Below are 13462 nucleotides of genomic sequence, written 5' to 3'. Positions count from 1 at the left end.
AATTCCCAAAAGTTGGGAATGGTCCAAAATTGAGTTCAGTTTCCCCGCAATTTGGGGAATTCTCTTTCTCTATTTCTACAAATTGGCAATAGGGATGTCGGAAATGCAATAAAGTATTGATATATATTGTATCGATAATTTTTGAATATATCAATATCGATATTGATATTTTTATTTAAAAATATCGATATATCGATATATCGGTGTGATAGGAAAAAAAAAATATTTGGCCTAATCTACTTCAATCATCTTACATTACTAGATAAATACTAATCAATAGACATCATTTTTAATTTTTTTAAATCAAGGACAACAATAAAAAATATTAATTATTTATTAATCAAACCAATATTTATCTGATACAGATTTAATTAGTTAGATTGTTTGAGAACTATAATCAACTCAAATGCAGGCAGAAATACGCTCGCGTTGAGGTTATAATACGGATAACAGAGTTGAAGCACAGACACTGACACTGAAATGACATTGACAGACAGAGTTGCCAACTTGAAAGCCAACTTAAGTACCAAATTAAAACGCAGTAAATCGAGTCGACCAAAGACAAAAAAAATGTAATTTGTTAAAAAATGTTAGTATAAAAAAGTATTCTTTTTTAGGATTTTTTAATTATAAAAAATATCGATTTTTATACCTTTTCAATACTTGTAATTTTATATCGATACCTCGATACATCGAAACATTAAATATCGCTCAAAAATATCGATACATTGAAAAAAAAATATCGATATATCGATGTATCGATATTTTTTCGACGAGCCTAATTGGCAATGCTGTTTATAAGTGCAGCCCCAGAGATAGAGTATATAATAAAATTAAAATACGTTGATGCCTTGCCGTAAGCCGACAAGCCGTAGACAGAGGCTTTCCACGTGCTTTGCTGTGCAATTTTTGCATAAAAATCATAAATCCCATAAAATACCCAACTAGCCCAAGACTTTGTCCGCCCTCCTGATTCCGGCCCTCCCGCAAAATCCTTTTTCAGCGGACCTCTACTATCTATAAACTACTTTCAAGTTTCAACTTTGTACTAGTTCTAATCTAATTTTGCCAAGCGGTTTTCTTCGTGATACCTAAATGGACCTTTCGCAATTCGGATATATTTAATAAAATGTTACAAAGCTGACAAGTTAGTTTGTAGGTACTTACTTTGTAATATTAATATGACCAATATATGGCATGCAGCTAAACATTATGCCTGAGTGTGACTAATGGAATAAACTAAAGTTTTTTTGTACCGACTCGTAAATGTATGGAATTTTCCCGGCAAATTTAAATAAATCATATAAACAAATTAAAAAAGCATAGGTTTTCATAATTTTAAATTAGTTGATAACATTACTACCTATAAATATGTATTAAACTCAGTTAATTGAGTATTTGCACTATAATTTTCAGAATTTACTCCAATTTTTTTTTAATATGACGGGCGATTTCAGTCTATTTTCTTAAGCCAAAATCTATCAATTGTTAATGCTCTTGCTCTAAAACATCCATCACCAATAGGTGCAACAAACAGTGTTGGAGATAAGGTATCTTAAGTTGTCAAGATAGCCTTCATCACAGTCAGTGTTTCTTTAGATTAAACAGTTTACACTGCTGTTAATATTTCGTATATGCCGAATTCCAATTTAAATCCTCTGGGATGTATTTTTCCACACTGACATTAGGGCGTTAGGAACAAATAAAAAAATAAACCATTTCAATTAGTTATATATTTAGACTACAAACTTTCAAAGGTCATTTTCTGAATGTAGGTACAAACTTCTTCACCCGGAATGAAAAATATCGCTTTCTTCCTTCGACCATCAATAATAATTAGTCTAAATAGTCAAAATTTCTTCAGTTACTTTGGGATGAGAGAAAGAGTTATATTTTCCATTCCACCGCTATTGATCGTCATTTTGTATTTACCTCGTCTCGAGGTTCTTATGTGATGGTGCACAGTACACACCATATATCCTGTCTACTGATCAGTTTTTTTACCAGATTTAGACCAAAATGCGCGAACTGCTATGTAGCCAAAGATTTTATACTATTAGATACGTCACTAGCGCTACGAATCTAAGGCAAACACAAAGGTGACTAATTGTCTTAATTTCATTTAGTCGCATAGTCAACAAAGAAAGTTATTTAAACAAATGATTAGGTATTATTTGTTTAAATAACTTTCGTTATAAGTATATAAATATTGTCTGCAGAGTTGTGTGGAAGTGTAAAAACCAATGATTATTTTATATTATTTTACGATGATTTTGTAGGCACGTATACGTAGACATATCTAATAGGTACTATAAAATCGTTGCATGTAATATATTTTCCTGTTTCACTTTGGACAAGCCGAATTCGATAGACAAACACCCATATTAATAAAAGATGTTATTAATTAGGTACTATAAGACCCGGTCAAGCTTTGCTTTGACTTATGTGCGCTTATTTCCTACCCCATCCCTACCCTTCCCTAAAAAAACTGTGTTAAAACCACCGTCGTAGATACTTCAAGGAATATTCTAAAAAAAGATTTAGCCAAATTGATTCAGTCGTTCTCGACATTTGCGCTTAATAACACATTTCATACATTCATTATAATATTACCTATATACATCTGTATAGATTATTGTGGAACTAAATTTGAAACAAACTCAACTAGCACTATTTGCGTAGACAGAGAAATACTAGATTGAGTTTCGATCACTGAACATTTTAAACAAAATATTTTATATAACATATTATCATCTTAACAGGACAACAATAAAATTAAATCTTAATAATTTAACTACCGAAATGAGTATATTTACGTTAAAAAATTCTATAAACTAAATTGTTCTACAGATTCTTCTCTATTACAGATTTATTTTACTAACATCTTCGATTTATTTACAAAAACACAAATATAATAAAAACCATAACAATAAAACTTATCTACAATTACTTACCTCAAAAAATAATATCTTAATAGAAGAAATTTGTCATGGCATTAACAGATATAATTTGCGAGATTTCCTAGTTACTAAATATAAGTAAAACTAAAATTCTATGAGACTATGTCGCGAAATGTTATTGTAGAGTATTTTAACAGCGTACTACAGGGTCTGACGTCTTTTAATAAATGGTGCTTAAACCCATCAAGCCAAAGTTACACCAAAGAGTGTTGTAACACAACCAACTCCGGGCTGAGAATTTTAGCTGAAGATTTCTTGGAAGAAATAAAGCTACTTATCTCATGTTATACCCGACCCAGGATTTGAACCCAGGACCTCACATATTGTACTAACTACTGCATCACTGAAGCAGTTACAAAAACACAAAAAAATTGCCAGAATTTGTTTTGTATTAATGAATTTTTCTGGCTTTTCAAATATTCACTAATACATTTTTTTTAGCAATAGCAGATATCATAGACATTACAAGACATCCGAAATTCAGAAAAAAAAATTATGTCGGCTAATCTTTCGTGGACATTTTCGGATTTCGGCAACTGAACGACATATTCAACCAACTTATTATACATATACTCGTACCTACAAATTGCTGTGAGTCAGATATATTATGTACCTGTACCTGTATGTGTAGTCTGGTTTTTGTATATACGAGTATCTAAATTAGTTACATATTATAAAACATAACATACATAGCTTACGCTAAAGACTTATAGACAAAACCACATAATTCAGTCGTCATTTGCGCGGTATACAGGGACATGAGGACAGCGCGCGAGGAACAGGCGACAGGCGTCCTTTTTTTATTATAATGGAACGTTTACATGTACGTCGCCGTGCAACTAGAAGAGCAGCTTGGCTAGTTTCCGCGGTTAGAGAACGATCACAATCACGTGCACAAACAGCATATTTATATGCACGTGCCCGTATTTGTATTTGTTGAATGACGCTATGAACGGAAGCGTGTAAACGCACAATTATAGGCTTTGTCAAACATAAGGGGAACCGAAAGCGTGGCGAACACGAAGCGCAAGCGAAGCCGTGCCCACCCTAGAATGGACCTGTGTCCACCCTAGGATTCTGGGCTACCAATATAGAAATCTATTATGATACTAATAATAGAATTGATGTCGGGGGCCTGGCCCACCCTAGGAAATAATCCTAGATACGCCAATGTATAAAACTATGCGCGAACTTCATACTTCGCCCCCCTGTACTGCGCGAGCCAGGGCTGAGTTATGCAGTTTGTCAATATTTTTTTTTTTTTTTCCTCTGGGTTTATCTGCGATCAGTATCATAACCACAGAACAGAGATCGCTAAAAGCTAACGCTTTTAGCAATAGAAGTAGCATAGGGGCGTGGCCCGCTTACACCCGGGTGTGCGGAGATTCGCAAGCCTATCCGCGCATGTACTAGCAGTCTTGTTTTGTTGACTGACACGTTACGTCCTGCGGTTATCAAATTCGGTAATTGAAAATAATTAAAAACGGTTAGAAAAATGCTGTATTGTGCCGTTTTGGAATACAAAAATGATAGCCGCCACAAAAATGTATCAAATTATAGTGTTTCATACCATCGTTAATACGTATTTTATTATATTTTCATTAAAATATGAAAAAATAATTTTACTCAAAGTCACAAACTAAAATTAACTTTACGGGAATAGTACTAAAGTTTACTTTATTTTAATACAAGTTCGATTTTCTCGAAGATTCTGTTGACACCAGTGGGCATACATTCGTTGCATCAACAACAACAACAAAACTATCATAAATCAAAAATATACAAAAATGATTTTATTTCAATAATTCTTCTATTCCTAATTAAATGTATTAATTATTAACCGACTTCCAAAAAGGAGGAGGTTCTACGTTCGGCTGTATGTATGTTTTTTTTTTTTTTTTTTTTTTTTTTTTTTTATGTATGTCCAGCGATAATTCCGTCATTTGTGGACCGATTTTGAAAATTCTTTTTTTGTTTTGAAGGGTTTGATTCCAGGGTGGTCCCATTTTTTTCATGTCAGGATCTGATGATGGCATCCTGGAGAAATTGAAGGGAACTTTCGAAAATCGTAGGGACGGCTAGTGCGTTTGTTAGTGTTTCCATAAGGTATTTTAAACCACTACAATTTTAAGAAGGTTTGGAGTTGGTCTGATGATGGAGCCGAAACACAGACGATGGAACTCGTCAACGATTTACAGCAGGTACCTTTTGTTTGGGCTTGATTTATTTGTATTGATGAGTACTTTCCACCTAGATGGGTTGTGACTGTATTAAGGGTCTGATGATGAAGACGAAGGACAGTTAAGAGAACTCCTTAACGGTTCACAGGAGCTACCTTGTGTTTGGCCTTGATAAATTTGTATTGATGAGAATTTTCCACCAAGATGAGTTGTGACTATATTAGGGGTCTGGTGATGAGGACGAAGGATAGTTAAGGGAACTCCTCGACGGTTCACAGTAGCTACCTTGTGTTTTGACTTGATAATTTTGTATTGATGAGAACTTTCCACCTGGATAGGTTGTGACTGTATTAAGGGTCTGGTGACGAAGATGAAGGAGAGTTAAGGGAACTCCTCGACGGTTCTCAGTAGCTACCTTGTGTTTGAACTTGATAAATTTTATATTGATAAGAACTTTCCAACCATATGGATTGTGTCTGCATCGGAGGTCTGGTGATGAAGACGGAGGACAGTCACCTTTCACGTTTTTCTGAATATTCATATTAGGTGTGGATAAAGGGGGAGTGAAATTTTGTATATGAGTTAAGGTAGTATTTTTAAAATTGGGATTTTAGGACTTAGATACTTATTATAAGAAAATAACGTTTCATTTGTGTTCACACTCAGTAGGTGTGCTAACACTAAAAATTAAAAAATAAAAATTTTAACAAAAAAAATTCAACCGACTTCCTACTCGAAAATTAACCTAAACTAAAAAGCAAAAAATAACATCTTACCTATATGCTACCTTCGGATCAGTTTAAAGGCGGTGCCAAGCCAGTGATGTTTTAATTTAAGCCGTTTAAATTACAAAATTTCTGTGGTTCTTTCAGAAACGGCTTTAATTAAAACATGACACTGGATTGGCACCGCCTTCAAACTGATCCGAAGGTAGCATATAGGTAAGATGTTATTTTTTGCTTTTTAGTTTAGGTTAATTTTCGAGTAGGAAGTCGGTTGAATTTTTTTTGTTAAAATTTTTATTAATAATATTAATCCTTGATATTTTATATTTAACGAAATACCCATGAATTTTGCATATAACGTGCGAAATGTATTCTAAACTGCTATTTCTGAGTTGCGCGTTGTCAGTCGAACACAAAATAATCTGTGTTATTTTTTAATTATATACAAAAATTACCATATTTAGGAATGCTCCAGCTTTAAATAAAGGATCATCATGTTAGTGTGAATTTTTAAAATTAAAGTACCTTTTTTATATTACTTAAAAACTAGTTGTATGGTATAGAAAATGCATCTAAACGAACATTTTCTTTGCCAAACTATTTTAAGGTCAAAACAAAGAGACAAAGTGTTCGTTTTGCCTTTAGGTTCTTTTTTAATGAATTTCTCTCTTCAGTCGGTCCCTCATGACTGACGATCGGTACCACCTTGGCGAGTCATCTTTCGATACACAATGCTTCTCCATCGAGTATGGATACAGGCCATCTAGACGGCACTATAAAAGGTGTGGGCACCTGTTTTTTTGAAAAGATCCGACCATCGGATTGGAAATCTATCTCGTGGCCTTTTTCCTTCTAAATATCACCAAGTTTCCACTATTATGACAGAGCTGTGAATTAATAAAAAAAAAAACAGAAATGCGAGCGTTGAATCAGTAAAAATTAAATTGTGTGAAATCAGTAAAAATAAAAATAAACGTGTACGTGAAGTTATTTTTCGCGGGTAACACCGCGGGACGCATGTAGTATAAAATAAATAAATAAATAAAAATAACACAAGCGAAGAAGAGGAATGTTTATTGATTTGAGACAATGGAACAAGATCAATACGATTATTTAATTGATTAACTAGCGGACCCGCTCAAGCTTCGCTTTGACTTATTAATTTATTTATTTGCACTTCTTCCCTATTCCTACCTTAAACTACCCTACCCCTACCCTACCTCTACTCTACCCCTACCCTACCCCTACCCTACCCCTACCCTACCGCTACCCTACCCCTACCCTACCACTACCCTACCCTAGGATTTAGGAGTTTGAAAAATAGATGTTGGCCGATTCTCAGACCTACTGAATATGCATAAAAAATTCATCAAAATCAGTCAAGCCGTTTCGGAGGAGTATGGCAACGAAAACTGTGACACGAGAATTTTATATATTAGATATTCCAAAGGTTTCAATTAAAAAGTAGCATATTTTATACTTATATTATCTCCTTTTACGTTTTAAAAATACGATTCCAATGTATATATTTTATTATGCTTTATATAAAATAAGAAAAAATAGACCTAAAAATAGTTTATATTTTTTTGTTTTAGTTCTCCTGAAAAAAGTGTAATTTTGATTTATGTTAGTTTTGAATTTAAGCAGCTGCCATATGTCATTTGGCTATTCATTTAGGGATGTCGATAATAATATATCGATTTATATATCTATAATATTATGATGACACGTTAATGATGAAATTTTCGAAAAATTTTTTTAGGAATCCGGAGAGGAAAAAATGGATCGAGAACAAAAAATTTTTTTTTTAAATAGTCGTATTCGTGTCTTTTAGGATAAAGATAAAGTGACGTACTTAAAGTGTTAGTCTGGGTATTTGTAATTGACATATTGACTAATAACGGTTCGTAAAAGAATCTACTGATAACATTTATCTTGAAACTTATTATAAATAGGAAATAATTGAGTTATTTCCAGCAAGAACCGACGAATTCACCCAGAACCGAATAAAATCCTCTACTTAGTTATACTTATAATTCAAAAAAATATGTATTATCTTGTTTTTATATATTTGGGAACTATTTTTATTTAGTAGAAAAGAGTGATTCTATTCGCTGAAATATTTAGGAATTAAGTTTACAAAATACTTAGAGCAGCTGGTCACGTGTTTCTTAAAACTTAAACGAACGAGTTTAGACATTGCAATAATGTGACATTGTTGTGTTTTTCTGATGATATCTAAAGTTGACAGATAGGCATTACAATACTTGCAGTTTGGTCTATTTTGGTATTGGCAAATATTGTACAGTACATACTGAAAAATTTATAAAAAATCTTCTTCTGTAAATAAATATAGTTGAAAAAGAATAGTCTGAGAAAGATATGACGACACTCTACTATATCTACTTTATTTTTTATTATTTGTTTTTATATCAGTTTCATTTGTTTGTCAAATTGTCCTGAGAAAAGTTGTGAAACATTGTTTAACATTGGTTTTTCCAAATGTATCACTCCGAAACTACTTAATAAAATCAAATGAAACTTAGCACAATTTAAGCAAATAGTACGAAGAAGGTTATACATTCTTATTATATAGAAGGGGTGAAATAGAGTTATCCTCTATTTGTTAAGGTTTCGTGGAAAGTACTTAATTTTTCAAGTTCACAAGATATGGACTTGTGTTTGACCTTCTTTGTTGTGTAAACTTGAATCGTGCAAAGTATCAGTTGAATTAATGTTTTTTCAGAGTGGTACATTAAAAAAAATGCTTGTTTTTACTTTCTTGTGTGTGTTTCTTCATATATTTTAAATTTTTGATTAACGTATGTTGTTCTTTTTAGTTTTATAAAATTTTATTTTTTTTAAACAACAGACGTTCATTTTATTTACTGCGAGTAACAAGACTATCGATGTTTAAGACTATCGTTATTTCACATCTCTCAACAATATTAATAAAACAAAGTTAGGGTCATTTTGAATCTTATTTATAAGGTAATAAAGCTTATAAATAGAGACAACTAGTGACGAGTAGCGGTACTATAGATTTCATTCATGAATTTTCATTCAAGAATTTTCATTTGTTCTGAGACAACAGTAATAAATAATTTTCAACTCTAAAATAAGGGTATCAAATTTCTTTTTTCACTAAATATTAAACAGCCAATTAAGTGAAGAGTTTATCAGTGTGATAAGTATTATTACACTGTAAATGTGTTTGTAAGGCCACGCCCCCGGGTACGCTGGTTTCAATACAAACATTTGGCACTTTATAAATCTAGTTACTTCTTATATCTGTGATCATAACTATAAGCAGATGTGTTCTGTGATAACTTGGCTTTTCGAGTGTATTCCCCAGTGAGAATATCCCCTCATTGTTTTTATAGGTTAATAGGTTTAAATAATGTGCTTTCGTTTAAGCCTGCTCTGATATGTTCTGTGAATCAATTTTGAAGCCAGAACATTTGGATGACTCCTTAGTCGTGTTTTGTATTTTTCCGTGACGCTGTCAATCTCTTCATTGACAGTTTTCACCTTTAGTTGCTCGTGAATCTCGTCATTCTTTATGAACCACGGAACACCACAGATCCTTCTCAGAATCAAGTTTTGGGTCCTTTGCAGGATGGATATGTTAGAGTTGCTGGAACTTCCCCATAGCTCAATGCCATACATCCAGACCGGCTTCAATAGTACCTTATATAGCAAGAGTTTGTTATCAATGGATAGTTTGCTATTCCGACCTGCTATCCAGTGTATGTTCTTATATTAATTGATTATGAAACACGGCTAAAACTCACGTGATATTACGTCGGAGTATGCCCGACTAGTTTCGAACCCATACGGGGCCCTTAGTCATGAGCTGGTTCTTGCATCGCGGCACGATCCAAACCGAAAAGAACCAGCTCATGACTAAGGGCCCCGTATGGGTTCGAAACTATTCGGGCATACTCCGACGTAATATCACGTGAGTTTTAGCCGTGTTTCATAATCAATTAATATGAATAACACTCACGATAGTTTAAATTCTAAAATATGTTCTTATATCTTATGTTAACCTCTTGTCTCTTTGTTTTGATATGGTGGTGCCAGGTCAAACGCCTATCAAGGTGCAATCCCAGGTATTTGACACTCTCTTTATGTGGAAGCTCAATTCCATCTAGGAATACAGGAGGGCAGTTTTCAGTTTGTCAATATGAACACTGGAAATTTTCCGGGAATGTACAGAAATGTCAAACTCATCTGTTTTAGGGAGAAATGAGCTACTCCTTTAGATCTTATAGTCTTTGGCATTACAAACTGCTTATGATTTGTGTACTTATATCTTTTTTCATTTAAAGTGGAATCTTAATTAAATCACTAAATATAAAAAATTAAAAATCAAATAAACTTAATCATGAATAATTAGTTGGACTTACACGATAAACTCTAAGACAAAACCTTCTTAGAAAACATGAGATTCTTTGGAGCATTGTCAGATCTACAGCTTCAGATTGATTGGTTTGTGTAGAATTATGACCAAGACAGAACTGATCGTGTTCTTTAGGAAATTCTGGAAAAGCTTCAGAACAAAAATGTGGATAGTACATAAACTCTTCAGTCACTAGCATATAATGATATTTATTAGCTTCATGTCTTATCTTACGTTCTAGAGAGCATGGTGATGCAATATAAATCCTGTACTTTCTTTTACGTTTATGTAACAACATTTCAGCGTTAGATAACACATCATTTACTGTTAGAAACAATTCCCTCATAGGCATTGACCCATATTTATTTATGAAGGTAGTCGGTGCTAATCTGTAGCTATGACCAGTTTTTTTATCTTTATAAATGTTAGTTGTACTCTCTAATTGCAGTAAATATGTTGGTATACTGTAACTATGTGTTGTGATTATGTGGAAGTGATATCCATAATTATTTTTGATTTCTGTGTGCAGGCTTCTTGTGAAAGGATATAAGCCACCTTGGTGTATGAACCCAAAAAATATGGTTAATGTTACATTTATGGCATACCATAAATACAGCAGCATTTTCTTTAAACGTCTGAAGTTAGGTCCATCACTGTCGTTGGGGTACAGGTGATTTCCATACAGATACACAAGTGGTGTCAGTACTGGTAGGATGAAGCGAGCCTCTTGATGTGGGAACAGTGAAAGTATGGCTACTGGAATGATCAGTGAAAATAACATCAGACCTGTGATGCTCTGGATTTTTGGTAGTTTGCTGTACTTGCCTCTTGCAAATCTGAAATTGAAGAAATTATCATTGTAAACTTTGAAATATATGAATTGTTTATAGATAAACCTATTTAATAAAAAAAAACATAATAAATACATAAATATTTAAGCTATTATGTTAATAAAATTAAATTGTAAATCAATAAATTGATGTAATTACCTATAAGTTTGAATGAACAGCATAATAAAAGCTGTGAATCCCAGAACATTAAACAACAGTGGTATGTTGACAGCTACATGCAGCCAACGAGGGTGCAGTCCATGTGCGTTGAGATTCTTCATGTCTGAATTATATCTCAGAAAGTTTAGCGGAGTAACTACCCAATTATCCCAAGATATCTTTAACATATCAATATCTGCCATTGTCAAATAACCATAGTAACTAGAGTCAATTAAAATAAGAAGCAAGAAAATTGGTATACCAGAAATAATTAGAGTAATAATTCTGTAATGAAAATCTTTAAAACCGACGACTTTAGAGCCTAAACCTCGATGTAACCAAAAGAATATTGGAGGGAATGCAAAACCAACGAATGTAGGACGGTTGAAGATACCCAAGACAACAATAGATGCTAGAATTACAACAAAATTTAACGAATGGTTCGGTAAATGGGTCATCAACTTGAAAATCTTCACCTTTTCAACAGGTGTAGTTGCTTGATCATATTTCTCATTTAAAAACTCATTGTGATAAATAACTTTATCTGACTTATGCATACACTCAGCAACTAATAATAAAAGTACAGAAAAAAACATCATCTCAAAAGTATTTGAGAAACTACGACAGCAATACACCAAAACTACATATGAACTGGCAAAGAGCTTCAACCGATTCCTAAAATTCTGTCCGTACAGTACACATATTTTGTACAAGCAGTAATCATTTATGAGTGACAACAAGCATATAAATAATCTTGGTATTGTGATTAAGAAGTATGGCGTTCGTAAATCAATATTGAAATAATATTTCATAAATGGATGAATTATCCGAATAAAATTAAGAGGGGGTCCTAGTATAATTTTTGGTATAAAGATATTTCGTATTGGAAACTGTGGGTTGAATTCCCATGTTCTGGCTACGTCGATTGTGAAAATATCGCCTGAAAAAAATAAAAATAATTAGTACTGTATAAACTAGTACAAATAAAATATTTTTTTTATTTTGATAAAATACATTTGGCTTACTTTATTGATTAATTCTTTAAATAAATAGATAGGTATTTTCTTTATTTTAGTTTTAGATTTTATTTTCATTTCCAGAAGAGCGCCTGAAAACCCATTTTTGTCGGAATATTCAGTGATTACTTAATTTTGACTTACCCGCAATTACTTCTACATTTTGAAAGAATTCGTCTGGATGTATGTATCCACTTTGCGGCAATAAAGTTAGCATGAATCTTATGCAAACTAATATCCAGTAAGACAATGGTAATTTCACAGGATTCTTGAACTTAATCGCCTTAAAGAGGTTTGTTTTTAAAAACATGTTAGTATGATTATTATTTTGCTTATTAGAATATTGGATTTCCGATCGTCAATATATTTTTATGTTAAATTTAGTGTTTTTAGCACAATTTTTGAACCATTTTTTTTTTTTTTTGAAAACTGACTTTTACACAGAACAACATCCACAGAACAAATCAGCAAATCACAGAACAGACATAAAAAAACTGACTTTTGGCCACAGAGTAGACCAAGGATCATATTCAATATTTATTCAGAAACTACCCACAAACCCACAGCAAAGAGATAGAATATAGCTAGATCTTGAGGGCTTCGACCATTAATAACAGGACCTGCCTCGCTAACCGTTACCCTTTGGCAAAGATCAAAGTCAATGATCTAACGCGTTTATAATCGATGTTTCATTGTTGTAATCGTTTTCGTCGTGTAAAGAGGTCCCTAAAAATGCCGGTTAGTAGAATGGCATAAAAAACGGCCAAAAACTTGTGGTTTAGTAACAGATGGAGTAACGTTTCATTTGTAAGTATTTATACCTTAATTTTATCAAATTTGTAATTAAAAACAATTTCTAAAAAGAATCGATTCTTTTGACGGAACAGCAAAAAATCGATCAGTAATCGAATATTATATGTATTTGATCTGTGGATAGTCTAAGCAATGTGTTTGTTAGTCAGTGTAAAAATTACGCCTGTGTGTATTGCGGGTCAAATTTAAAGTTGTGTGGAGTGCATGGACACATAATACATTCAATGGTGTTAAACATTTTCGACGTGTGAGTTTATCTCGTCCCCCTCAAAAAATTACAGACTTTTTTGTTGGTGAATTTGGGTGCTCAACAAGTCCATAGTCTAAATAGTCAAAGTCTCGAGGGAGAGAGAGAGAGAGAGAGAGAGAGAGAG

The 13462-nt window shown here is 32.9% G+C and overlaps 2 protein-coding genes across 2 annotated transcripts in view; both read right to left on the bottom strand.

The window, feature by feature from the left end:
• Nucleotides 1–9745, bottom strand: part of LOC112054493 (calaxin) — a 292161-nt gene extending 282416 nt beyond the window's left edge. The window contains exon 1 of the mRNA XM_052891316.1: nucleotides 9660–9745. The gene's annotated coding sequence lies outside the window, so the exon portion shown is untranslated. The remainder of the gene's footprint in view (nucleotides 1–9659) is intronic.
• Nucleotides 9746–9811: 66 nt separating this feature from the next.
• On the bottom strand, nucleotides 9812–12720 carry LOC112050123 (GPI mannosyltransferase 4). Its single transcript, XM_024088282.2, has 3 exons — nucleotides 12420–12720; nucleotides 11260–12199; nucleotides 9812–11106 (listed from the first exon to the last, which is right to left on the bottom strand). The coding sequence occupies exons 1-3, from the start codon at nucleotides 12583–12585 to the stop codon at nucleotides 10254–10256; spliced, it is 1959 nt and encodes a 652-aa protein (XP_023944050.2). The 5' UTR covers nucleotides 12586–12720; the 3' UTR covers nucleotides 9812–10253.
• Between the last annotated feature and the right edge of the window lie 742 nt (nucleotides 12721–13462).

The sequence above is a fragment of the Bicyclus anynana genome, chromosome 1 (assembly GCF_947172395.1).
Source record: "Bicyclus anynana chromosome 1, ilBicAnyn1.1, whole genome shotgun sequence".
In the NCBI taxonomy this organism is placed as follows: Eukaryota; Metazoa; Arthropoda; class Insecta; order Lepidoptera; family Nymphalidae; genus Bicyclus; species Bicyclus anynana.
Note: the sequence above shows the minus strand (reverse complement) of the source record. Positions and strands in the feature narration are given on the sequence as shown.

Bases quoted from the DNA above. Each gene is read 5' to 3' on its own strand.
- LOC112050123 (XM_024088282.2), bottom strand. From the start codon at position 12,585: ATGTTTTTAAAAACAAACCTCTTTAAGGCGATTAAGTTCAAGAATCCT. The intron at 12,200-12,419 runs GTAAGTCAAAAT...TATTTTTTTCAG, and splicing joins AAATGTAGAAGTAATTGCGG to GCGATATTTTCACAATCGAC. The intron at 11,107-11,259 runs GTAATTACATCA...CTTCAATTTCAG, and splicing joins CTGTTCATTCAAACTTATAG to ATTTGCAAGAGGCAAGTACA.